The sequence below is a fragment of the Synchiropus splendidus genome, chromosome 12, assembly GCF_027744825.2.
Source record: "Synchiropus splendidus isolate RoL2022-P1 chromosome 12, RoL_Sspl_1.0, whole genome shotgun sequence".
In the NCBI taxonomy this organism is placed as follows: domain Eukaryota; kingdom Metazoa; phylum Chordata; class Actinopteri; order Syngnathiformes; family Callionymidae; genus Synchiropus; species Synchiropus splendidus.
Window position 1 is genome coordinate 1173765 of NC_071345.1, and position 26501 is coordinate 1200265.

The 26501-nt window shown below is 52.7% G+C and overlaps 3 protein-coding genes across 9 annotated transcripts in view; all 3 read right to left on the minus strand.

Annotated features, from left to right (window-relative positions):
- Positions 1-10211, minus strand: part of tfap2d (transcription factor AP-2 delta (activating enhancer binding protein 2 delta)) — a 69071-nt gene extending 58860 nt beyond the window's left edge. For 2 of the 4 annotated variants that reach the window (XM_053880137.1, XM_053880136.1), the window contains exons 1-3: positions 9674-9801; positions 9069-9145; positions 1669-1790 (exon numbers count right to left, since the gene is read on the minus strand). The gene's annotated coding sequence lies outside the window, so the exon portion shown is untranslated. The other 2 variants (XM_053880138.1, XM_053880139.1) reach the window with 2 other exon arrangements.
- A 1224-nt stretch (positions 10212-11435) lies between these two features.
- On the minus strand, positions 11436-16424 carry hadhb (hydroxyacyl-CoA dehydrogenase trifunctional multienzyme complex subunit beta). 4 transcript variants are annotated; one of them, XM_053880978.1, is made up of 16 exons: positions 16333-16420; positions 15400-15480; positions 15268-15309; positions 15106-15205; positions 14886-14930; positions 14215-14314; positions 14057-14144; positions 13726-13913; positions 13474-13654; positions 13280-13401; positions 13133-13212; positions 12888-12935; positions 12740-12827; positions 12585-12659; positions 11768-11932; positions 11436-11710 (listed from the first exon to the last, which is right to left on the minus strand). In XM_053880978.1, exons 2-16 carry the CDS (start codon positions 15470-15472, stop codon positions 11675-11677), a joined length of 1431 nt encoding a protein of 476 aa, XP_053736953.1. In that variant the 5' UTR covers positions 15473-15480; positions 16333-16420; the 3' UTR covers positions 11436-11674. The 4 variants fall into 4 exon arrangements, with proteins under 4 accessions (XP_053736953.1, XP_053736954.1, XP_053736950.1 ...); XM_053880979.1 differs by having other exon boundaries at positions 15106-15202; positions 16333-16418; XM_053880975.1 differs by having other exon boundaries at positions 13280-13654; positions 16333-16424.
- A 617-nt stretch (positions 16425-17041) lies between these two features.
- On the minus strand, positions 17042-25765 carry gareml (GRB2 associated, regulator of MAPK1-like). Its single transcript, XM_053880992.1, has 7 exons — positions 25485-25765; positions 23792-23932; positions 21512-21642; positions 21278-21443; positions 19996-20774; positions 18356-18525; positions 17042-18254 (listed from the first exon to the last, which is right to left on the minus strand). The coding sequence occupies exons 1-7, from the start codon at positions 25594-25596 to the stop codon at positions 17708-17710; spliced, it is 2046 nt and encodes a 681-aa protein (XP_053736967.1). The 5' UTR covers positions 25597-25765; the 3' UTR covers positions 17042-17707.
- Positions 25766-26501: the final 736 nt, after the last annotated feature.

Genomic DNA, 26501 nt, shown 5'->3' on the forward strand with positions numbered 1-26501 from the left:
CATAAAAGACGTGAGATGGACAGGACTCGGCAGTGAGGAAAGAGCTGAGCCAGAAGACAAGGCTCTCCACTGACCAGCTTTGGAGTGACCTGAAGAACAAGCTCTAAGAGAGAAGCTCAGTCACCCAGGAGAGACTCCTGCAAGAGCAGGCAGTGGAGGACGCTCTTGTCAGGACGTTCCCTGGACTAGTGAGGTGTCTAGGTGGGAGGAGGCCCCGGGGCAGACCCGGGACACTGGAGAGATGACATCTCTCTGACCTTGGGTCAGTCCCCAGACGAGCTGCAGGGGCTTTCTGGAGAGTCTGGGCCTCTTCGGTTGAGCAGCTGCCCACACGACACGAGGAGGACAGTGGCTGGACGGACAGACAGATGTTTCCTCTCTGCAGCAGAACTCCACGCCCCACGTCATCATGCAGAGGAAAGAAGGGTTTCTGATTGAATCGCCGAGTGCAGAAGTGAAAATCGACGTTGACCTAGTCAGCGTGACGGGTGAGAGGTGATGTGATGCACCCCGAGAGTAAAGGCATCGGCAGCTCACACTCGCAGTCAAACACAGACGCACTTGAACCCCAGTAATGCTCCTATTAGCAGCTTCAGTTAAAATGGCGTTTCATCAGGCAGCTGACAAGTGAATTATCTCTGCCGTTTCCCTGCCTCTCCCTCGCTCTCTCTCCCGTTGTCTGCCTGCCTGGGTCTCCCACTCTCCCCCCGGCTCAGTGACAGTAGCCTTAGGCCTGAGATAAAGAGGAGGCACACGGCGCTCGGCGCTCTCACACACACTCGGCAGAACTGAAGTGACATCCTGTCAAAACAATAGTTTACTACAACAGGAACTTGTGTGTTCTGTCAGACAGAGGCTGAACTTCAACTTTGGGACGTATAGATTCCTCTTTCATATTGATCTCCCCCTACTTTTTGCGTGTGTGTGTGTTCGCTCCTGTCTGTGAGTTGCGGCTGGGCCGCCGAGAGTGTGTGGATAAAAACTCAGAGGACAGTTTAAAAACGGTGCGTCTGCCGAGCTCCCGGGACACAACGCCGTCGTTGACAAATCTGTGCTGCTGGAGACGCCGCTTCCTCCCGCGCCTCCAAAATGTCACTTCCTGTTCCACAACTGGAGCCGCCGACAGCTCGGTGTGTGTGTGAGGAAGGTGTTCTCACTCAAACTGACACGCTGTCAGCCGCAGCTAGCATTGCGGCGGCGAGCGGATCAAGAGACTCATTAGCCTGCCGAGTGGCTTCAAGCCTTCACACCCCCGTATGAAGCACTTGTAGCTAAATGTGTGTTTTTAAAACACCAGATTTCACTTAGATTTGTCATATATATGAGACTGTAGCTTCTCAATTTTTTCCCAAAAGAACCTCCTTACATTGATATTTTATTGACTTTCTAATGTCTCCCTTTGTAAATGACGAAAATCAAGTTGTAAATAATTCAAAGAAATAATAAGAAAGACAAAACATCGCCTTAAACAACCGGGTAAATTAATGAAATATAAAATATAGAATCCCCCAAAAGCTAAAATCATGAACAAAACTTCAAGTTGCTAAAAATGTCAAAGCTAAAAAAAAAAGCCTGAATATGAACAATGGCGAGCCTCAGCATGAAGACTGCATCTCAGAACGCGCATGTCCAACACTGTTCACAGCTCATGTTGGTGTGGAATCTTACCTGGTCACGCGGCTCCGACGGAGGCGAGTTGAGCGCTGTGATCGGTGAGCAGCTCAGACCAGAGCTGGAGGAGTCTGGCGCGCACACACGGCTCCCCAGCAGTTCTCGACAGGGACGGGATCCTGCAGACAGGACACTTGGGATCAGTTACGGTGGCTTCCTGCCACAGGCACCTGTTCAGAAGCAGCTCGGCAGGTCAACTAAGGTGCCACCGTACTGGGACGTCCACCCCAGGTTCAGAGGAGAAACACAACATCTGACCACAGTGCGGGACTGAAAACCCAACAGGACAAACTCAAGGCTTCGGGGCCAAATCTGGCCAGCCCACTCACTTTCTGGGGCCCACGAGGGCTTTGAACTCTTGGCTCAAACCAGATGCTTCCACTTGCAGTGATCACACAATTGTGACCCACAAAGATTAGAGCAGCGATTCTTAACCACAGGACCGGGGCCCATGGTTGGGCCACGAGCGCCTCCTTGAGGGACGCTAGAAGTGCTTTTGTTTTACACCTTTGGGCCGTCAGGGCCACGAGATTCTCAGTTTTAATACATGAGCCACGCATGGTGGCAGCAGTGAGTCACTGAATTGACTTGACAGCTGCACAACTGTGAGAACTATGGAGAAGTTCCTGAAGAGAAAAAATGACAAAGTGATGGCGCCCCCAACAGTAAAAACTGTTCACCTGTTGGAGCAGTTTTGAAATTTAATTGGAACATTTTATGGCCATACTTTCATTTACACTTTACCCATCTTCGTTGGATTTAAAAAAATATTTTTATTGTAAGACATTTATAAATGGTTTTATTATATTTAGTCAGAATTGTACTCTGTTTTTCTAATTTTGTCAACAGTTTGCATCAATGTATTTTTTTTTTTCTAAAATTTGATGAGTATGACTTGGACCTGGTTCTGCTGGACCTTTCAATGACAAATAAATATCTTTTCAATGATCACATGGTTTCATGTCATTTCACAAGGTTTTGTTTGTTTGTTTGTTTGTGACACAGGAAAGACGAGTGAAGGGTGCAACAAGAAGCAACAACGTGAAGAGAGCACAGCCACATCAAGACGCTCGGGAGGGAAAACTGCGAGGCAAAAAGGGAGTCAATGTAGACGAAGCCGTTACAAGCTTCGTGAGCGAGCAAAGTCACAGCAGCGAGTGAGCATCCGTGGAAAGAGGAGCTGTACTGGCTCCCCATCATCGTCTCAACTCCACCCGTGACTCCTCGGCGGGTCTCAATATCACATCGTTTAAACAGGAGCTCCCGAACTGACTCGCTGCTACCACCACCTCCAGCACGGATGCTAATCTCCTCTAATGTCTGATGGTTCTGCAGCTTCCTGTCGGCCAGCATCACCATCCTGGAGGAACATCTGAGGCACGCCGAGCGGAAGGGTTAAAAGAGCCCCCAGGCCAAGTGATTTACGCAAGAATGGACCGAACAGTGGCCGTCTCTTTCTTCTTCTTCTTCTGTTTGGTGTGCGTGTGTGTGGGGGCGGAGCCGCTCACACGCTCAGGAACCATCTTCAGCAGGTTCAAATCTGCATGATCACCTCTGAACGCTACACGAGGACCTTTAAATAACAAATGGGCTCTGTGAATGTATTGACGTTAGTTCTGCGAATCATGACTTCATTCATCACACACAGGCTTCTCCTGTAGAGAGCGCCTCACTGCCAAACATTCAAATCTCAAACGCAACGAATGGAAACTCAATATCCCAAAAAGAGCTGCAGACGCCAGTTCACATCAAATGACTTCAGGCCTGCGAAGAGCCTGAGCGTCATCTAGTGGCGCCAATAGGTAACGACGAACCTCTGCAGGCCGGTGAGGGCGCTGATATGCAACAGCACCTCCTGCAGGCCGGACCTTGTACTGGACGCTTCCAGCTTGTCGTTCAACGAGTTCGACATTAGATGATGTTATGATGTGTGTGATGTTCATGAAAAGTCACAACAACGCAGTATCAGTCAGAGAACAAGATGACGGAGATAACTGCACACACTGTACTACTATTATTGCCATACAAGTATCAGTAGAAACAAGCCAGGTAAACAATCTGCCGTACTAGAAGTGATACTGAAGTAGCAGCGAAGACAGAAGGACCACACTACAGGGTGTATTGGCAGCATGGACAGAGTAATTTCGGGATCAGCAAGAAGTATCAGTACGATGTGTAAAGTACAGCATTTCTAGTATCACTAGTACAGTATCGGAGGAAAATGTCAAAGTTGTGTTTGTTGTAGTACTGCTGCAGTGCAGCAACATTCAGTAGTAAAATCTACAATGTTAGAAGTACTCAGTGTAGCTGTCATAGTTTCAGGAGAGTCACATGAAGTCAGACCTCCAGTCACACATGTGGAAGTCATCGGTTCAAAGAAGCGCAAGTGTTTGTAGTATCACTTCCACTGCTTGCTTTAAACAGATGAGTAAGAGGTATCTCGTAAGAAATGAAGCAGATTACTGCATATATTATTGCAATACTAGCGGTAATTCAACAGTAAAAAATCTCAGCAGCAGTGAGACCATCAGTAGAAGCAGCAGCCTTCCTTGTTCTCTAGTACTTGTGCCAGAATTTCAGAGGGGCACAGTTGAATGAGTGCCAGTAATAGCAGTAGAAGTACATGAGGCCAAAGCTGCGAGAGCCGTGCGAGAGGCTGTGGTTGGTAGCTGGTGTTAAGTAACAGTAACAAGGCAGTACTCAGAGTAGCAGCGCGTGCCGTCGCAGTAGCAGCGAAGAAACAGCAGTAGTAACGAGTCCCGACTCAAGTTTCTGGAGACTTTCCAGTTCCAGACTGGGATCTTCATTCTGCGTCCGGATCATGTGACACCCTCGTCTCCGTCCAGAATTCAGAACGATACAGACGGTACTTGTGGGAATGGAAGTGTGCGGAATGTTCCTCCAAATGAAGGTCCCAGCGGCCATCAACATTCAGCTGCTGCAGGGAAACAGGGACATCGTGGGGGCCCGCGCGCGCACGCACACACACACACACACACACACACACACACACGGGGAGCTGTGCGCACCCTACAACACCATGAGTTTCAGCGCGTGTGTATCCTTTCAGGTACGCCTGTGTGTGCAGAGCTGGATCTCCTAATTTAGCCTCTAGAGAGCTGAGACGTCGAGGTGTCAATCTCACTCTGCCGCTTTTTTCCCCACTTAACTTTTTAACCGAGTTTCTTCCTCTTTGCAATCCTCTGTATTTATAGCTGCCAAGCCTGAAGCAGCTGTGTGTGTGTGTGTGTGTTTGGTATTTACCAGCATGACTCCTCATTGTGTGTGTGTGTGTGTGTGTGAGAGAGAGAAGCTGCACAGATGTTGATATTGTGGGGGGAGTGTGGTGAGGGGGGCGTTGGTATTTCACTCAATTTCCAGTGAGATGAAGATGAAGAGCATCACAAGAGAGAGACGCAGGAAGTGGGGAAATGGCTGGAGGAAAGCGGAGGAAGAAAGGGATGAGCAGGGAGGGATGTTGGCGGCGAGGAGGGATGCGGGGAGGAGGCCCACTCCTGGCCGCGCAGCCGCTCCGAGACTCATTAAGGTGAGGGCAGTGGCAGAGGCCAGGTAATGATGAAGAAAAGGATTTACTGCCTCCATCCCTCCGTCTCAGCATCACACCTTCACCCTCCACCCCCCTCGGCTGCCTGTCCTCCGTCTCAGTCAAACCGTGCCACCACTTAATGATCCAGTCGTTCGACGACTTCATAGCCGTTTAGCCAGAGCAGGAAGTTGCATCAACCACTCCACTCCACCAGGTGGCAGTACATGAGGCACACGAGTGGACGGACACACATTCACCACAAAGACTCTGTACACACTCTGTCCATCAGGAAGTACTCGTGAGACACGCGGATCAGAGGCACCAGTAGATACTACAGTACTAGCAGTAGCTGAGTTGAGGCAATGGAAGTAGGGAAACAACCCATAGACAAGGTAGTGACACAGCAGTTGGATTTGAGCGGCAGCCGTACAATTACTGGTACTGCTGAAGAAAGAAGCAGGACGAGAACTAGCCGCTGTAGTAGTATTCATGGGGGTGTATGCAGAATCAGTACAAGTTAGAGAAGCAGCAGGATTTGTGTTTGCTACTGACACTAGATGTTTCAGGGGCAATGGTAGTATTTCAGTCAGTCGTTACAGTGAAGGTAGTAGTAGTAGTAGTAGTGATGAGAACTGCAGTGGTGGTAGGAGCTGTTGTTTTGGTGGGAGAAAGATCACGAGTAGTAGTGTTCAATGTAGTACTCTTGGTAGAGAGGCTAGTTATACTGGTGGTCATCAGAGAAGTATTGTAATAGTAGTCTTGGTATGAATAGTATAGTAAATACTGCTCTGATTTGACATTGACAAAGTGCCAGCATTGTAGTAGTAGTAGTACCAGCAGTAAAAAAACATAGCAAATGAGCAGCAGCAGTACTCATGTAGTAACCGTGGAGAAGCAGTAAGAGAGGTGGGGACGAGGGAAGCGAGTCCTAGTGGAGAAAGTACAGTACCATCCAGACAGAAGTAACTCTACTCAGCACGGCGGAGTGACTGGAGAACTTGACACGAGTGAGTCGGCCATGTTGGCCGACGGTGAGACTGAGTAGCGGACTGAAGAGGATCAATCCATTCCTCAATCGATATTGCAGCGCGGTTTCGTCGACAAGGGTCGGCCGCTTTATCTCCAGGTGAAGTCGTGTTCTACACGCCAGTCTGTCAGGCTCCTAACTAGAATAACGAAGTGCTTCTGCCAGCGTCTGCGCAGGTGAAGACACACAAACACGACGCGGCGTAATTTGCTCAGACAAACAGCCGCCGTGTTTACTGTCAAGTCAAACCGCCGCGAGGACAGAGGGAGCAGCTGGAGGGCGAGAGCCGGGGAAGTGTCAGACAGTTTCATGTTTAATGAAATAAAGTGTCATTTAACTACTTTAGCACTTCTGTGGCGTGCTGGAAGACACGGAGGGGCGTCGCCATGGCGACGGCAAGCGCTGCCTGTAGAGCCGCTGTGATGTTTGCGTGAGAGCTGAGACCCTGGAAGGAGGTTCGATCGAGGCTCACTGAGCTGCGGCATGTGGCCACGGCTCATGACGGAGGGCGCGCGGGCCGCTCCCAGGCTGCACCCTAGTCACGTCTGCACCCCCTACAGGCCATACTTTCTGCTCGCTCCTTTTCAAATTTGTTCATTTAATTTTTTTAAATGGCATCGTCTAGTTTTTTCCACCAATATTATCCACTTATTCGCCAGTTGGTTTAGCGGAGCCACGGTGGCTGTCGACACTGGGTTCATGACAATAATCTTTGCTGTTTCCTTTGCCTCGAATTCATTATTATTATTATTATTATTATTATAATTATTAAGCCATGTCTGTTATGAGTCACAGAACAATAAAAGCACATTCAAATAAAAATAAGATTAAACATAAATAAATAAAAGGGGACTTTAAAGAAAATGTAATTAAAGAGCAAACTTGGAATCAAAGGTAAATGTATAAAACTGCCTCTTTTAAGAGTAATATAGAATGGGTCATTTTTTCCCAGCGGCCAATAAGTTCAGCAGTTCCATTTCGTTAATGTCACCAACAAGAGTCCACATTTGGGGTGTCACATGTCCACAAGTCCAACAGGCGAGAGTTGTCAAAGCTATAAACAGGACACAGCAACAGGCATGAGAAGGCCCTCCTGCACTTCTGCTTTTCAAATGAGCAGTTCTCTGACTTCACTTTGGCTTTTTGGTTTTCTTTTCTTCATCTGGTGACGGAAGGTAGAGTGACAGTGGTAGCGCTTCATCAGCATCTGGTGTTAGGCAGAAGGAAGGATGGAGGAACGGGTGGAAGAGTGTTCCACAAATGCAAGAGTGGACTGATGAAGAAGAGGAGAGCGACAGACAGGATGGATGAAGGTTGGAACCTCAGATGAACGTGTGGATGAGAGGAAGGACGTATAGAGGAGTGAAGAAGAAGGCATGCAAAAGAGAGGGCTGCATGAATGAGTGGATGGAGTGACGAGAGGAACGAAGAGAGGACGCCTTCAGATGAAAGGAGGAGCTGCGATCGATGGACGGATGGATCCATGAGTATGTTGCAGGAAAGAAGCTGCAAGCCAAGACTGCTGTCAATCACTCATCCATCCAGCCAGCTAATTGGCTCCTCACCCTCTCTCCCCCCCTCCCTCCCTGCCCTCTCTCTCTCCCTCCATCAGGCGTTGCTCCTAACTGCGCGCCGGAGGCCAAAATGCAGATGAGCTCTGCCTGGCGTCAGGGGGAGCTTCTGCTCTGCTTAATTATCCGAGTGTGTGTGTGTGTTTAAGAGTGTGTGTGAGAGAGAGAGAGAGAGAGGGAAGAGACTTATCAGTTTACCGGCCCACACACACACACACCACTCGTGCTACTACTGCTGCTGCTATGCTAAGCAGCAAGGCATCCTGGGAATTGCAGTGACAGCTCATTTTGGTTTTTTCCTCCGTCTGTGTGTGAAAGGTGCTGAGAGACACCCCCCCACCCACCACCCTCCTCACCCCCCAACACACACACACACTCACCCACCAGCCCACGCTGGCACACACTCCAAACTGGTGCTCATGGGAACGGGTCCGGTGCCTGTCACCAGCACCCCCTTCTGCCCCCCCTTCATCACCGTGGTGACAGGGCTTGTTGACAAACGCCAGCAGTCATCAGGGCACCATGGGAAATCTTCTGCCACCATTTTGTCAGCAGAATGACAGAAGTTGTTAATGTCTCGCCTCTCGCCCTGACACAGACGCCGGGGCTGACAGACTCTGACACGTGCCATACACACACCTGAGCGCGCGCGCGCACGCAAACACAAGTGTCACGCTTGATACAAACACACACATCATGTCCACATTTTACCCCCCGCTCCCCTCCCCACACTCTGTGTGACAAGTGTGTGGATGTTTAGTGTGTATGACGAGAGACTGTTAATGAGGATGTGGGGAAGAGTGTGTCGGCTGCTAATGACTGTGTGTGTGTGTGTGTGTGTGTGTGTGTGTGTGCGCGCGCATCTCAGCTCTCGTTACAGATGCTGCGAATACATCGGATCAATAACATTTACAACCCCGACAGGAGATGGAGCCTGGCGGACAAGCCTAACTGACCGTTATGAGGACATGATGAACTCCGGACAGTCAACGCTCACACTCACACACACACACACACACACACGCCGCTTCTCTGGACACCCAATTACCGTTGCTCATAATCCGCCGGCTCCAGCCACACACACACACCTGCGCGCACGCGGAGCCCACCGCCGGCTGACACACGTCGACGCGCATTTGTCGGTGTTTGCGTGTTGTGCTGGGGACGGCTGTTCAGCTTTGAAGCCTCCACCCTGGCGCTCAGACGCTTCAGCAAAGAGCGAATATGTTTAACAGGCCTTATTGAGTCGTACCTGCGGGGACGTGCGCCGCCGAACCTGTTGACACGGCAGGAAGTAAATACCCATCTCAGAAGGTTGGAGGTAGCGCCCTGCAGGAAAACAACAAAAGCATGTGTCAACAAAGAGTCTCAAACATCAGGACCCAGAATGTCTGTCCGCCGTCACACGACTCCACCCAGCTGACCCAGAGTCAGCAGGTCAGGCAGGAGCCACCGGCTCCTCATTACAGACCCAGAACGTACAGTTCAGTTAATATTGCACTGTGTTTTCATCCACACACGCTTGTGGACTCCACTTTTTTAAAGTTAAATCACGTGACTGTGACAAACCACCAGAAATGGCATGTTCAGAACAGAACCTTTGCGGGTTTTCAGACAGAAATATAAACACTTCAGAGCATTTCAATTAGCAATTATAATAAGCTACAGCTAACGCACGCAGCCGTGAGCCCATCTTACGTCTTGTGCTTTAAACCAAGGAGGACACTACGGCACTCGCTTGTACCTGCAACTGAGGAGTCAAAGACCTTTGAGCTACTGCATGCTAGCACTGTTAGCATTGAGGCTTCAATATTCTGGCGATACAAGGACGTCTTTAGCAACAGCAGACACTCTCACCAGAGGTCTGCAGGTGTCCTCAGCGGGACCGTTACGTGGCTGAGGTCCTTGAAACATCGTTATCTTAAAACATTGTGGATTATATGCGCTAAACGCTATAGCCACTTCGGGCGCATTTAACGTCGGTGGGCACCAGAGGGCGCTGCTGTCACCCAAACGACACTGCAGCGCCATTCCGGCGAAGAAAGCCATCGCGGTGCTTATTTACCGGACTGACTGCAGTATGCGCGTCAAAGGAAGGCGTCTTTGTGTATTCCAGGGTTCACGTCTCACCTCGATGACCTTCTTGGTGTCCCCAAGTTGACGCGGTCTCGAGGTCCTCTCTAGACTCAACATTCTCGAGCCTTTCTTTCTTCCACCTGTGTCAGATCTTGTGTTCTCTTGTTCATCATGCGTCATGATCTGGTCACCTTCGGTGGAAGCACCTGCTAGCCAGCACACCTCCAGAGTGGGCGTGGCTAACCCTGCCACGGAAGTCACTGCGGTCAGGTGACAGCTAGCAACAGCGCCATGACTCGCTCCTTCATTCCGCTCATGGTTTGAGTTGCTTGAGCAAGTAGAGAAGTAGCACTCGTGTTTGGTCCCGCCCCTCAGACGCTCAACTGCCTTCCACTCAAGAGTTTAAGCCATGAAAATGCATTGTGGCGCGCTTCACACAAACACGCGCTCTCACGCAGCGTGCCGTGCGGGAAGCAGGTGGAAGCCGCGCGACTCGCTTTCCAGCAGGTGCCCCGCGTGAGGCGCACATGAAAGTCGCGCTGCCTCCCCGCGCGCGCTTCGCGGCACATTTGTAGTGACAGCGGCGCGCACGCGCCACTCACCCGCCATGAAAGCCTCGGCGTGATCAAAGCGCCGCTGTGGCGGCAAGGCGGCCCGCCACGTCAGCACGTGCCTGCAGTCTCGCGGGTAAAGGTTTGAAGATGTTTACACTTCTGCCGCATTTTGGTACTAAAACACGACGTCTGTTCCCGCTCGGCTGCATTAATCTACTCGTTCCGCCTTAAGAGTCCCTGAAAGTGGAGAATTAAATGTTTAAATGTGTTTTAAAGGAGGTGACAGACTGGCGCCCGCCGTGGAGCGGGACTCCCCGGTGGGCGCTGAGCGGGCGCGAAGGCGGGCTGGATCCAGACGCCGTCATTAGATAAATACCTGAGCGGGCGCTCGAGTTCCCGCCCAAATATGAGCCGCAACACCCCCCAATTTCAGTTCAGCTGCCATTCATGCCACTGACGTTCCATAGTGGCGTTCTTTCGAGCAGCAGGACGCCCCAACATCCTCGTCAGAACCTCGTCAACATCAGTCGGCAGACGGTAAAGTCACCATCAATTAGCAAACCTCACATCCGGCTGACATCCGTCCTGGATGCAAACAGCCCCCGAAATGGCAAGGCTCATGTTAAAGAGGATTCAAAATCTCTGTTCCGGCCCCGAGTCTGTTCTGTACATTGATGTTTCTATTTGAACATCGAGTTTCAACATGATGAATAAAACATGACGTCATCATCAACCTCTCATTAGAGTCAATCACTTCATCTACGGACGACTCTTTCACCATGTCGCTGTCATCAGCAGTTGCTGTTTGGAAGAACAACAACGCACGTTAAAAATTCGGAGGTACCATCGGCATTACCGTCAGCCATGACGTCAGCTCTCTCTTCTGCAGAGCTGGACCTGAGGTGACGTCGCTTCCATCCGGACTGAACCGGAGCTGCAACCAGGAGCTAACTTGACTCCACGACTGTAAATGAAGCGACTCCGGACTCGACATCGTCACACCTTTAATGTCACTAGTTTGTTAGAAAACAATGTTACAGCGTCTGTACAAACACGAGCGGCGGCGGCATCTTCATCTACTGCGTCCTACGTCTGATTGGCGGCTCACAGAAGCAAAGCAGCCTTCCTCCACGCCACCCCAAACTTCCTGGGGCGCGGGGGAGTGGGCACCCACAGGTTTAGGCAAAGTGGTGCTCGTACGTCCAGAGGGAGGAGACGCCGGACCAGCCTACTGAGGGTAGGCCTCCACGACCATGGCGTGACCCTGCGGGGCAGAGAGTGGGGTCAGGAGAGTGGGAGGAAAGCACGACGGTGGACGCACCTGTCCTCCGGCAGCGCACGCCGCCACCAGTCCGTACTGGCCCCCCTCCTTCTGCAGCCGGTGGGCGACAGTGGTGACCAGTCTGCAGCCGGTGGCCCCGAACGGGTGACCCAGCGACAGAGAGCCGCCCCACAGGTTGAACTTGTCCATGGGCGGAGTCCCCACCTGACCAGACACGCAGCTGTCAGCTGCTCCTCAAGCACGCGTCTCATGTGTGTATTAGCCAGGTCAATACTACTTCACTTCTCTTGTCATCATTCTTCTTCTTCTTTCAAGTTCCCTTTTGATTGAGAATTTTCTTTTGTATTCCAACAAAACTCATGTATTATGGTCATCTCTTTCCATTACAGGCTTCACTTTCCCTCCAGCTGTGTATTTATACTGTTGACTTTTAGTTTGAATTCCACTTTCACAGTTGATTTTGAGCAAAACACCTGTTACATTTCCTGTTTTTAATGTTTTCAGTTCAATTATATATTTTTCTACACTTGATTTTTTTACTGTTTTTTCAAAAGCTTTCTATTTTTGCCCCCCACCCCATGTTTTTTTAATAAAAAAATGTGAGAATTCCCTACTTTGCCTTCCATCACACGAGCTTGTGGTAGATTGTATGAGAGATTTAATTGGTATTTCTACCCTTCCACTTTTCTTCTTGCAGCCGACGTTCTACTGTAGCTAGTGAGCAGCTCCTGTGGACATGTTCAAGTCACAGGCCATGACTTGGTTGGACTAGACAGGTCTGCTCTGGTGACTCTTCTCTAACTGGGGTAATAAAGTGACCTTTCGTGGGTCAGAGTTCATCAATCGCTTCTGTTACCTTGGTCTTCCTGCCCATGTACGTCTGTGCGAACCAGTCCGAGTCCATGGCCTTCAGGTTGGCCATGATCTGACCCTGGAGACATGTTTGCCCATCGTTACCATGGAAACCAAGCATAACAGTAAGCGCTGCGTCCACTCTGGGAGGTTACGTACAGCGAAGGCCTCGTGGAACTCGAACACGTCGATGTCGTTCATGGTGAGCCCGGCTCGCTCCAACACCTTCGGCGTTCCGTAAGTGGGCCTGAAACCAGAACCAGGTTCAAGACCTGAAGACTCAGACAGGGGTCTGTGGAGGACTCACCCCAGCAGCAGCTGATCTTTGGGGTCCTGGGACACGTAGACAAAGTCCCTGTGGAGAGGGAGAGGGAGAGAGAGGGGGAGAGAGAGAGAGGGAGAGAGAGAGAGAGAGAGAGAGAGAGAGAGAGAGAGAGAGAGAGAGAAAGAGAGAGAGAGAGAGAGAGAGAGAGAAGCCAGATGAGAGTGTGACGCAGTGCCGCGTAACGGAGTGCTTGCGTGACGGAGCGCTGCGTACGCCCGAGCAGCTACCTCAGATAGGCTTTAGGTTTGAAGCCCATGGCCAAGGCTTTCTCTTCCGACATGATGAGGACCGCGGAGGCGCCGTCCGTCTGAGGAGCAACAGCAAGGTTAAGCAGCAGTCCAACTGATCCTGCACCAAGGAGCACGCCGCCACACCAGGAAGGAGGAGTTGGCTGCGGTGACGGTGCCGTGCGGCTTGATGAAGGCCGGCTTCAGCTTGGACATCTGCTCCAGGGACGAGGGCCGGATGCCGTTGTCCTTGGACACGATGTCGCGACCTGAAACCACCAGATGAGTGACTGCCATTTTCTCAGTCCCAGCTGCCCAGGGTGAGAGGCAGGTGGACTCACCTGGGACTTTGAAGGAGAGCACGTCCTGCAGCAGTCCGCCGTCCTGGGCCTTCTTGGCCAGCGTGTGCGAGCGCAGCGCGAACTCGTCCTGCTCCAGCCGCGAGACTCCGAAGGCGGCGGCCAGGCGGTCAGCGCTGTGGCCCATGGTCTCGGCGGTGGAGAACTCGGCGACGGCGGGAAGCTGCGGACACATGAGCCAGGGTGAAGCTGTGGCGCGGCTGGCCGCCGGCGTCTGCTGCGCGTGCTACGCACCTCAGGGGAGAGGTGAGCCAGCCGGATGCCGCCCAGCAGGCTCAGCCTCTGGCCCAGGGTCTTGGCCTTGTTCAGGGACAGCATGGTCTTCCTCATCTTGCGGCTATGACGGATGGGCACGTCCGACATGAACTCGACTCCGCCGGCCACCACGGCGTCGCACTGTCCCGCCGCGATCAGACCCACAGCTGCAAACCCCCACAGGGAAGTTGGTCAGAGGCTTCGGCTTCACCTCTCCAGCTTCAGTGGAGGTCAAGAGAGCGCCTGCCCTCCAGAGAGGCTAACCTGCTCGGCTGCTAACAAAAAGCAAGTGTGCGGAGCGGCCACTCACCCGAGGTCATGGCCTGGTTGGAGGAGATGCAGGCCATGGTGACGGTGTGAGCCGGGATCTTGTCGGAGAACCCCGCACCCAGAGCCGCCTGGACACCAGAGCCGGACACCATCACCTCCGGTTCAGACCATCACATGCAGGGGGCGCTCCACTCCTACCTCTCTGGCCACGTTGCTGGTCTTCACCTCCTGGATGACGGTCCCGTAGATGATGTAGTCCACGGAATCTTTCGGGATCCCCGTTTTGTTCAGCAGACCCCTGTAAAGAGTCGGGCAAAAGAGAGACAGCGATGACGACAAAACTGACGGAAAAATACCCAAAATATATACTCAACTAACAAGGACAACATAAATCTAAAAAGATTAAATGTAACTGAGAATACTGAGCAGTGGAAATATGCCATGAAATCTATTGAAATATTTCGTTTCACATGCATTTAATTTGAATATAGATTAACATAACTATGCACCAGGCGTTCAAGGTCGATTTCAAATTATTGAAATATTTCAAATTTTTATTTTCCTTCCATGTATTTTGGGGAGCATGAAAAACACAAAAAGAAGAATGGCCAATGAAGAGAACAAAATTTTAGTCTTTAAACAAGAACATGCTATATTTCCTGCTGAAGTGGTGGTGGTGACTAAAATTAGTTGTAGTTTTAGTCTGACGTCAAAAGGGGCCGCACTTTCTCCAGGTCTGACCTACACGATGAAGGTTAGCTATAACTGTTAAATGAGTATTTAGATTTTACGCTGTGTTTTATTGTAGTTCAATGAAGTTTGAAAGTTCAATAACAGTTAGCATCATGGTTGACAAAGCTGCATCTTACTGTAGAGCGGCTCTGGCGAGGTCGTGGGGCATCATGTCGGCGTACCTGAGGACACAAAGCCTGGTTAGGCCAGCACATGTCAGCTCGAGACCTGAGCCTTCAAACTCTAACTCTCATGGAGGACTGGAATGACACAGCAGGGCTGGGGTTTGTTTAGACCCGGGTAAGGAGGACAAACAGCACCAGGTCCTGATGTCATATGAGAGAGGGGCAGACGTACGCGGTGCCGGACATGAGGAAGGGCGTTCGCACTCCCTCCACCAGGACGATGTTCTTCACACCAGGCCGAGCCAGAGTTTTCTTGCTCTTTGTCTGGGCTGCTGAGACAGGGAGGATGAGCGACAGTGCTCCACAGCTGCGGTGAGCAAACACAGCCACCAACCTTGTGCATGAAGCGGAGCTGTTGAGCTGAGCACGCGAGCGGCTGAAACAAGAGGACACGTCACCTGACCGTCTGACAACTCCGGTGACTCCATATGAAGTTCAAGTTTGATGATCACTTGGGGTTACTGACCGGAGTGTGCAGCCCAGGACGGGCTCAGTGTGCTGCTCCGCACCGACCTCAGCAGCATGGACGCCATCTTCATCTGCAAGACTACCACAAGGGAAGAAAACAGTTATTGTTTTGCAGATTCTTTTCTTTTCTGAAGCAGAATGGCTCCTCTCAGAAGTCATTTGTGCAAAAGCTCGTTCCTCGTGCCAGACAGCATTTGATGATCAGAGAATAAAGTGAGTCAAAGCAACAGCGCTCAACACATTATGATCCGACGGCTCAAGGTTCGGCTCGGATCATAGATATCATAGAAATAAACACATACTTCGTTTACTCGACATGAGAGTTGAATAATCTCAGCCTGAGTCTTTGACTTACAAAACCAGACTTTGTGGTTCAGACAGGAGAAGAGCCAAAGCTTGTTCATTTCTCTTATTTGAGAACATCTGTCGACTCTCTGCAAACCTCTGAGGACAATACTTGTTTAGTCTTTCTGTGTTACCGTGAATAAGGTGACTTGGAAACGAACCAAGCTGCCAAACATTAAAAGCAATGCCATGTGTAACCGTGAAGCCCGATGTTAACTGTGGCAAACGTGGTTGTCTGGCGTCTGTTGACTTCCAATGACGGTCACCTCCTTCCACCCAGCTATGACCCTTCACCTACATTCCGCTACAGTCGCAAACCCACAACCTTCTGAGGTCACTGCTGTATTTCGGTCCATGTCATGTTGACTACAGACTGAAAACCGTCTTTAAAAAAACAAGCTCGATTCGACGGCTTTGACGACACACCAGTGTTAGCCAGAAGCTATCGGAGCTACATGCGCACAATTACTCGCATTTTAAAGTAGGTCACGCCCGACGAACAAAACGACACCATTCCTCACACAACCAGAGGCTGATGGCGAGGCATTCATTCATCGTGCGCGGTGCTGGGGGAAATAAACTGTACCTGTACTTGTTTAATGTCACCACCGACGCTGCTCCCTGTCAAACTCCGAACCGGCCACGGCGCTACTGGACTACAAATCCCACCGACACAGCGGAGGACCTGCCGAAATGTTAGCAGACCACAGCGATGCCTGAGCAAAAACTTTACTGCAAAAAGAAAGTTCACGGAATGACAGTAATTATCGCCCGTTTGAGACAGTAATTATGATTAATAGATGATTGGACTATATAATAGCATCGTAGTAACCATTCTGCATTCATATGACTCGGACTAGTTAAAACCGGCATATAAACGCTACATCGCTGATTTAAAAAAGGATAACGCTAAAATTATGGTGATGTTTTCTGTCAGTCTGTAGTCATTCAAATGAGTTCGCAACATCGGCCAGTGAGCGTTCACCTTCAAGGACATGTAATGAGTGCCTTCTATCACTAGGTGGCAGTGTCGAAACTGCCCGCTGCTGTGTAGTGAAGTTAAAAACGATATTTCTGATGATTTAGAGAAAACGGTCCTGTTCCGGCCTTGCTGTCGTTTTACTGGTGTTCACTAACAATATTTGATGTCTTTCGATGTGTTATTTCTGTTTCATTATTTGCTATGTGAAGAACATGAAAACGTTACTGGAGTTTTCTTTGACTGTCAAAAGCAAGTTGAGAGCGTCCAGGAGAGGTCTAATCTCAAAGAAAACACTATCTCCGAGGTCATTACGTTTTTATTTCTTCATTGCGGCTCGTACAGAAAGCGTGTCCATCAGTCTCCAGCCAGCGTCCATCTCATTCGAGGGCCAAGAGAGCGCGGGGCCGCGTTGACGTCCGGTCACGATCCACGCTGCTCCATCAGGACATGCGCAGTGACGTGGCTGTTTCTGAGAGCAGCTGAACATTCATCATGTCACATTATTTCTCTTTAATTGCAACATTTAAGCCTAATATTAGACGAATGTCTTAATCTGATATTTTATCTTCTCTAAATGTTTTACAATAATACCGTTTTGTTTTGTGATATAGAACTTTATTAATTGATCGTTAATCTCTCGTTAAATAACCGATTAACTCGATGTGTCTGTGGGTGTGTCGGTAAGCGAGAAACGAAGAAAAGGTAGCTTCTGCGTCCGCTGATATGGCTCTCTTCCTCCCCCTACTGGGTGTCAAAGGAAGTGTTTATTTTTGCTCAGGAGAGGGGCGCGACGTAAGGGTTAGACGGTCCTTCAGTGATATGACTCTCTACCACCCCTTGTGGACGGCAGAGGGACAGCACAGATCAGTGGGACGAGCCTCTCGTTTGTTAGTAAAGGGGTCCTGACAGGAAGCGGGCGTCTGCCGAAGTCAGCAGCCGAGAGAAGGCACACCCCGGAGGCTCCGCCCCCACGCCACCGCTAGATCTTGGGCCTCCATCCCTGTATGAACTGAGTGATCTTGGTGACGTGGAGGCGGCTCAGGTGAAAGTCATGCGACAGGATGTCGTCGGTCAGCTGCACCAGGAGGCTGCCATCGATGCGCTCCCTCTGGAAGACCGCCACCGCCGCCTCCGACAGGCCGATGAAGCGCAGGCAGGCCGACACCTCCTCCAGCGACAGCGCCGAGAGGTCGGCGGGGGGTCGCCAGGCGGGGTCGGCGGGCGCGTCCGTGGAAGCCCCGCCTCCTTCCGCACCCCTGGACGACTCTGGTTCTGATTCCGGAGAGGGACACGGCGACTGGCGGTTAAAAGGGTTCAAAGCGCCAAAAGGTGCAAAGCGACTCTGCGGGGGCGGTGGGCGGAGTCGAGGTCCGGCGGTGAAGGAGTCCGCCCAGGGTTCTGACCAGGTGGCCTGCACCGGCTGAGGCGTGAGCGTGGCGTCCACGGGGAGGCCGGGTTCAGGCGCCGGGCAGTCGCTCCAGGAGCAGGGGTAGCAGTACATGGGCGCGTCCGGAGACGGAGACGAGCTGAGGCACAAGACGTGGAGAGGTGAGCGCCACCATCACCCAGGTGCTTCTAATGCTACAGCCTGGTTCAACTGGAACAACAGAGAAGCGCAGTACCGCACCTGTCCTGCAGGCCTGGCGAGTAGAAGGACAGGTTGGGTCGGGGGGAGCCGCAGGTTTTGGGGAAGCGAGGAGGCACTGGGGGGCTCGGGGCCGGGCTGGAGATGGAGCCCCCTTTAGAGCAGCGGGGGGGTACCGGGGGGGCCATCAAGTAGCGGCACTCCTCCCTCACCTGGACACACACAACATGCCACGCAGAGAGTGGTCAGTCAGCATCGCAGCAAACATGTCATCACTGAGTGTGAGTGTGTCTGTGTGTGTGCGTGTGTTGCTGTGTCTGAGTAACACGTGTGTGTATGTGAGTAACGTGTGTGTGTCAGTGTGTCTGAGTAATACATGTGTGCGCGTGTGTGTGTCTGAGTAACGTGGCTTCAACAGAGAGTGACATGATGGCGTGGCTCTTCTAGAAGGCATACTGTATATCTACTGTATCTACTGAGGTTGGAACATCTGTCTGTGTGTCTGTACATGTATTTCTATTCTTGTGTGGACCAATCTCTGACAAGACACTGATCTTATGAGGACATTTTGGCCAGTCCACATTAAGTTTTGAGGGTGAAAATGTCAAACTAAAAGGGTTCCAGTCTGGTCCAGAGTCCTGGTTCAGGTGAGCCATGTGTTTGGGGGGAGAGGCTGGGGAAAGGGCGGTGGCCAGGAGAGGTCCCCACAAGGACAGAGAGACAAAGAGAGTGTGTGTCTGTGTGTGGGAGGAAGTTGATGTTTACTCAACAATTGGATTATACCCTTTCACACACACACACACCATGTTCCTGCTTGATATTTAGCCTGCCTTGTGTGTGTGTGGAGGGAGGAGGGGGGTGTGTGAGATGGTCATGAGAGCTTGACATTTACCACCCAGAACACACACAACCACAGAGGTCATAAGATGCTCGGCTCCTCAAACGTCTCATTAAGTCCGTTGGAGGTGAAGAGCCTGCAGCTCTGACCCAGAACAGAAGCCTGACTTCAACAAGGCACCATGACGCGTCTCGTGTAGCAGCGCAGCTCACGAAGCTACAGCTGCCAACTCCACCGAGTCTCCCACCCTGCTGACGTGCGGCCTCAGCCACGCAGCGCGACAGAGCTCAGCGAGTCATGTCCCACCCAGAGGAGTCCCACAAACCCACTGAGGAGATGAGTCCAACCACACGACTTGCCAATTCATAATCTCCAGTCCAGGACTTGGACTCATCGATTCACAGAGGTCACAGACTCATGTGGGACACAGACAGATGCCACACCCCCTGGTGGACAACACTGTCACTGCGACTACAACAAGTCCTGTCCAGGTTAGAATGGGTTCGGAGACGAGGACAGTGAGCAAGGTGCATGATGGGAATGTCCCTGGGGGATTTTAAATGACTTGTTGAGGTCCGACCTTGAGTCAGTCAAAAGGTCTTGAGTCAATAATGAGAGTGTCTTTGTCTCGAGTCGACTCAGTCGTGAATGATTCATGAACCCTCTACAGGTTCTGGGGCGGCTCGGGAACACTCCTGAGCTCAGTCAGTTCGCCATGGTTGAGGGTCAGGTGGGGTCAAGGGTCGCGGGTCTGTGAGTGTTAGTGGGTCAGACAGAGCCGGAACTGCTGAATAATTCAAGCGGGATGGCGTAAGAGCCAGAAGCGTCTGGCAGCAGGACTCACAGCATCAGATTTGGGAGGTACAGGTGGAGGGGTGGAGACGCGGGTGACCACGGTGGCCAGCGAGCCGTCCATGGCAGACGAGGAGTGGAAGGAGATGAGGGTGGGCTCCTTTCCCAGGCCTTCCGAGCCCTGGTTAGTCCACAGCTCCTCGTACGGGATCTCCTCGCCGGCCTGCGTCCAATCCGGAGTCACATACTCGCGCTCCTCACCGGGCCCCTCGCCCAGCCGCTCCCCCAGCGAGTCCCTGCAGCGCGCCGCCAGCGTGTCCCGGGCCGCCACGCAGACGCCGGATCGCCGCGGACTCACGCACTCCTCCGTCAGGCACTCCAGCTCCGGCCCAGTCTCCCGCACCGCTCGGGAGTAGGCGTCGGGGTCGAAGGCGTGTCTCAAGAGGAAGCTCTCCAGCGCCGCCACGTGCAAAGAGGCCTCGGCGGCGTTGAAGCGCGGCATGCAGCGCAGCAGCAGGAAGTGGGAGGGAGACACTTCCTGTCTCCGCAGCACCAGGCACAGCACCACGGTCTTGCTGACGATGTTGAGCAGCTTGTAGCGGTGGCCCTCCCGCACCACGTGCCGGTCGTAGGCGTTGCGAGGGGGGCGGGTCGGCACCGACACGTTGACGGGCAGCCGGACCCTCTCGATGATGCTGCGCACCGTGTGCTCCCCTCCCAGCATGCCTTGCTCCAGCGGGGAGCGGGTGCAGAAGCGTCCGCGGCAGACGAAGGGCAGGCTGACGCTCTGGTTGGTGCGGTGGTTCATGCAGACCAGGCACGGGGTCTTACCTGCGGGGACAGAGACGGCTGAGTGACGGTGAGGACGGTCACACGACGCCCCGGAACTGTTGCATTAGTCCGACTTCTAGAATGCATGTGAACAGTTGAAAAAATCTTCTCTGAAAGTTCTCTGAGGCGGACTCCTCGGCCTGGATAATGCGGTTAATAGCTGGGCTAAGCTAGCATGTAGCCAGTAGCGGGGCTAAGCTGGCATGTAGTCAGTAGCCGGACTGAGCTAGCATGTAGCCAGTAGAAGGGCTAAGCTAGCATGTAGACATTAGCAGGGCTAAGCTAGCATCTAGCGCACTTAGCAGCTAGCATATGAGCTAACACTCCCTTCAGCTGCGCGGAGCAAAGTGTACAGAGTTCTGGATCTGAGGTCCCAGTTCTCAGGCTGCTCCGCTGAACTAGGAGCAAAAACCGGGTTGGAACTCTGGAATCACAGTTTTCTCCGAACTTCTGACTATGCTCCGCAGAGCTTGGACCTGCTCACGACCGCTCGAGTGTCTTACTTCTGGGAGTCTTGCCCAGCCGCCTCAGGAGGGCGCTGAGTCCGGTCTTTTCCTTGGTGGGCGTGGCACACAGAAGCTCCGCCTTCCCCATGAGCGACAGCTCGTCTCCCGCCTGCAGAGTGAAGCTGTACTGCTCGCTGTCCTCGCTGAACTCTCCGGACGCCACCTGTGGGTCGGACACACGGGAGCCCGGTCACATGACAGGAAGCTCAGCCTGTGATGAAGGAGTCCAACCTTCACACTGAAGGTGACGGTCTCCAGGACAAAGACTCGGTCTGGGAAGACGCCGGCCACCTCCTCTACGCTGGAGAAGTACTGGACCGGGTCCCTGATGTCGCGGTCCTCATCCAGCAGCTTGAACTTCCCTGCAGACGGAGGAGGAGGAGGGCTTCAGTAGGCCGAAACACCTCGCGACCTCTGACCTGGCACCAGCTGAACAGGTTACCATGGCGACCACAAAAGGAGCCCGATTCTCACGCAGTGCAGAGGCCCATCACCATGGCAACACACACACACACTCCAGTCTCACCCATTCACGGGCTCCCCGCCCCTCCCCCCTCCCTCTGTAAATCTTCACACACTCCAGAGGCGGAAGTGTGTTTTCACCTTCTCCTGTGTGCTCCCAGCCACTGGGAACACCACGGTTTAGACGGCGTTGGTGAGCGACGGCTTCGTGCCGGCGAGTCCTGCGCCTCGCTGCGAGCCAGTGTGAGAGGAACGCTGTGTCTGGGAGGAGAGCGGAATACTAAACACACACAGATGAGGCTCCACACTGAGCTCCCGCGTGTGGCCCCGGGGCCAGCAGTTATTGCAGTTCTGTGATCAAAACCTTGGTGTGACCTCTTGGTTTTGGGGCCCGCTGTCATTCAGCTGCAGGTTGGAAATGTTCAGTCATTTCCTGGAGCTGAAGTTGTTCATTTAAAGCTGATTTGTTTTTGTTGTCACTATTTTTTATTTTGGAACAATGAAAGGAATCCTATTCTTGCTTGAAGCCACATTCATATTTCCATCACACTGACTTGAGGGAGTTCAGTTTCCTGCAGGACAGAGACGCCTTGTCGGCCATTTGTCCGTCTCATCCGACCGAAGCGGACGCCCCTCCACAGTCCGCCGTCTCACGAGCGGCGCGTCTCGCTGTGACCCACGGCTCCAGACCCCCAGCAACACCACCTGGCGCCACATCAGCAGGGTCCTCTCCCCAGCAGGCGGGTCATGTGACCGGCGGCACCGGCGAGGTCCGCTCACGTCTCTGCTGATGGAGCTTCCTGGTCGTCCTCCAGGGAAACCTGCATCACTCAGCCCTCTTGTTTGGACTTCCTGGATGAGGTCATCAAGCGTGAGCTCACCGCGGGTCCAGACCCACGTGAGGCTGAAGACAGAACCCTGACGTTGTTTACGACGACTTATCTGGGAGACACACTTCCCATAAATATCAGCTCAGCAAGGTCACACCTCTCTCAGGACCAGGAGTGAGCTGCCAAGGGAGGGGCCCGGAGGAGGATGCTCTATCAGAGGGAGGATGAGGAGCTGATCTGGACGGCTGGAACAAGATGCCTGGTTCTAATCTCCACTCTCAGAGCTACAGCAGGGGCAGCTATCTAGGTGTAGCTCACTGTCGCCCCCTGCAGCAGCAGGCCACTCACTGCACAACACTCACTCGTCAGCAGAACCGTTGATCAGATTTAGGGCCACATAAAAAGTCTGTGACGGCCTCAAGTGGCCTGTGGGCCACCTATTGAGCAGCACTGCTTCAAATCACCAGAAATATTGTGCAGAATAATTTGATATTGTGCTGTATGGACTTGATGCAGCATATTTCTGAGCGACTGGTGTCAGAGCCAACAGAAGCACAGCAGCTACTGCGTGGCAGAAACCTGGGGAGAACCAGACTCATGAATGAAGCGAGGGCCGGAGGGCATCATGAGGTGATCTGACGGGGTCATGTGACCATGATCTCACCCTCACTCGAATAAAAGCGCCAGCACGGCGGCGGCGGCAGCGACGGCTCGCGGTGACATCAGCGCTCCATCAGCAGAGGAAGCGGCCGGGAGGCGAGACATTAAGATCCAGTTACAGTCATGTGACTGGACGGAGCTGAGGTCACTGGCTGACTGGAGTCAGCAGGAGACCAGTCAATGAGAGCCTGTGAATGAAGAGTGTGTGTGTGTGTGTGTTTCCTGACACCACTCCGCTGCGTTTCATTCAGAATGAGCTGCTCAGCTGTTTCAGCTGCCATCACATCATTCTGACGCCGGAATCCCCCGCAGACCTATGTCGAGCAGTCGCTACTGATAACTACGTTAGCAACATGCTAATCTCTGAAATGCTAAGAAACACGAGTCAGTCAAGTGAAAAGGGCCCAAACGCTAATGTTGTGGCCCCTGTGCTACCATGCTAACGGCTGTTAGCTGAGTGCAGAGGTACAGAGTCAGAAGGGTTCAGCAGGGGGCAGCAGAGGTCGGGCCGGCACGGAGGTTATGGGTGGGAAGAGTGAGGCCTGGACTAGTGGCTGACCTTGGTACTGCAGCGGGATGTCGATCTTGGGTCCGATGACGTAGTGGCCCTCTTCCAGGCTGTGGGCCGTCACGGTGGTCCACTGTCGACACGAGTGCAGCAGAACCACGTCGTCCTCCGTCAGCCCCTCCACACACTCCCCTGCAACACACACACAGGCGGACCAGTCACCGATGAGTCACAGACCTGTCGAGTCAGCAGCTCTCCATTCACACGTGTTATTAACTCGTTCAAAATGAGCGGCTGCGGCCACGACTCGACACCTCGGAAGACTGACGCAGCTCAGGACCTGTTATTACACACACACACGCTTGGCTCTCCCTGTCCTCTCATGGCCATCGCCCTTTCCCCAGCCTCCCCCCTAAACACATGGCTGAGGTGCAGCAGGACCAGACTGGAACCCTGTTAGTTTGAACCCTCAGACTGATGCTCATGGAAGGAGCCAAATCTCTTCGCTCTCTTGGTTCTAAGCTCATATACGTCCTCGCAACGATACAAGTACAAGAGCGCGCACACTTCCTAAAATCTCAGTGTCTGCAGTCAGCAGGCGAGTGAACTCACATGAGCTCTGATGCCTCTCCATGCTGCCTTTGCTTTCCATCAATATTCATGTTCAGAAACTCAAAACGATGATGCAGGAGCGACTCCACTCCACTTGTGAGGACGTCTCCTGGCAACTCCTTCAGCTGGGAGGAGGCCCCGGGTCAGACCCAAGAGAGCAGGGACCTCTTCTGGACAGAGGTGCTCTGGGCCTCTCATCGCCAGCTGCTGCCCCCGGGACCTCCGAGCAGCGGGAGATGGCAGGTGGGTTTGTTCTTTTTCTGCGCGGGTGAGACGAGAGAAAGGAGCTGAGGCCGCCGCGCATGCGCGCCCGGGTCGGCTCCCGGGCTCGTTGGTATTCAGCACCACCTCCGACACATTCCCAAATCTACATGTGAAAAGACACCAGCAGCACTTTCGCCACACAACAGACACTTTGTGGTGCGAGACTGCGCGGTGCCGCCCACCAAGCTCGCGGGCAGCCAGGGGCCCGAGGCTCGGTCCTTCCAGGCTCCTGCGACCTGCTCACTCACTTTCTGGAGCAGGGTGCGAGGCCAGTCAGTGGCGGAAGCGCCGCCTTCAAAATAAAAGCGCGACCGTCACGGCACCAGAAACCGGTCTCTCTTGACTGCAGCCGCAGAAGCCCGGGAAATGCAGTCGATTCAATCCTTCCATCTTGGTGCTTGCTATCGACTTGTTTTCCACTGTAACGCTGAAGGTTTGAGCGGGTTGTTACAGGTGTTTTTCATCAACATGCGGCTCAAACACGCCGACGCGTGTCTCCGCTTCACGCCATTCACAGACCTGTGAACAACGTTTACTGTTGCGCTGCAGCTTTAGACTGATGTTTTTTTCTACATCATTTGATCTCGTGATTGGATATAAGATATTATTTAACATTTCATCATTAAATGACGTCGTGAATGTTCTGAAAGTCTTGCCTTCCTTTTTGTCGAACTCTACGACGGTTTTACTTTGAAGGAATTCGCCGGAAACGTCCAACACGCTCGCCAACGTGACGCAGTTTTAAATCCACTACTTTCGCCCTACTGGTCTAAAAAGTCGCGGGAAGTTGCTGCAGACCGTCGAAGCCAGAAGCCGACGGTCTGGACCGGACGCGAAGCCCCGCGGCGCCGACCCTTGCACTTCCTACCGTGAGCCAGGCGGACCAGAGTGGGCAGACGGAACCTGCCGACCACCGCGTCCAGCGGCAGCGCCAGCGGGCTCCAGCTGATCTCCGACAGGCTCGCCGACAGCTTGTCCATCCTGCCGGCTCATCACCGGGGCGGAGAGGAGGCGGAGGGAGCTGATGATGGACGGGATGCGGGCGACACGGACGCCGCTCTCGCCATGTTTGAGAGCCGGGGAGAGGGAGCGCAGTCTGCCCCGCTCCCCTCCCTCCCCCCGCCATTCATGAGGCCCTCTCGTGCGCGCGCGCTCTCTCTCTCTCTCAGGCCGTAGTCATGTGATCCGCCTGGCTGGAACTGGACGAGCCAGCCGTGAACAGGATGCGGCATTCACAGTGGCCGGGTTTGGTTCTCCGACCTGCTGTAGGTCCGAGCTGGCTCCACCCACCTGCTGTCGCTTCAGCAACCTCAGGATGCGACCAGCCCAGTGACTCACTTTCACAAACCTGAAGGTGAACAGAAGCGTGTAGGAGTCTGAGACCACAGGTCATGAAAGAGCTGAGAAATGACTCCATCAAAGGCTCTTAAAAAAAAAATCAAATACATTGCATAGCTAATGATAAACAGAGCGGACTGTCTTGTCCGACGGTCAAGATTGAAGCTCACGCGTATCAATAACCGTTTTCTGATTATGTCCAACATCAAGTTTGAATCAGTACAGTAGGATTTCTTCTTCTTTTGAGAAAAAAAACGTAATAATAAAGCAATAATTTTTGAGTGGTTTTCCGGCTCTCTGACCTTCAGTTGAGAGACGTGTCACTCGAGAGGTCAGAGTCCAGGTCGCTGCTGTGGACCCATTGTTGAAAACCGGAGCTGGTCCCAGATAGTGACGGGCCTGGTCCGCCCGCGGCCGTCTCTGTTCAGCTGGCGGTCAGTCAGCCGAGTGTGAAAACACACACAGTGCATATTGATTCTGCAGGGCTCCAGTGTGACGCAACCGCAGCAGCGGGTCAGGGTCCCAGCAGATCAGGTCCAGGTCAGGC

Coding starts and splice junctions, on each gene's coding strand:
- hadhb (XM_053880975.1), bottom strand. CDS start 15,472: ATGAAGATGGCGTCCATGCTGCTGAGGTCGGTGCGGAGCAGCACACTG. Junction 12,828..12,887: donor AAAGATCAGCTGCTGCTGGG/GTGAGTCCTCCA, acceptor TTCTGGTTTCAG/GCCCACTTACGGAACGCCGA. Junction 11,933..12,584: donor ACATGGGCAGGAAGACCAAG/GTAACAGAAGCG, acceptor GTGTCTGGTCAG/GTGGGGACTCCGCCCATGGA.
- gareml (XM_053880992.1), bottom strand. CDS start 25,596: ATGGACAAGCTGTCGGCGAGCCTGTCGGAGATCAGCTGGAGCCCGCTG. Junction 20,775..21,277: donor GCTGGGCAAGACTCCCAGAA/GTAAGACACTCG, acceptor CTGTCCCCGCAG/GTAAGACCCCGTGCCTGGTC. Junction 18,526..19,995: donor TACCTCCCAAATCTGATGCT/GTGAGTCCTGCT, acceptor GTGTGTGTCCAG/GTGAGGGAGGAGTGCCGCTA.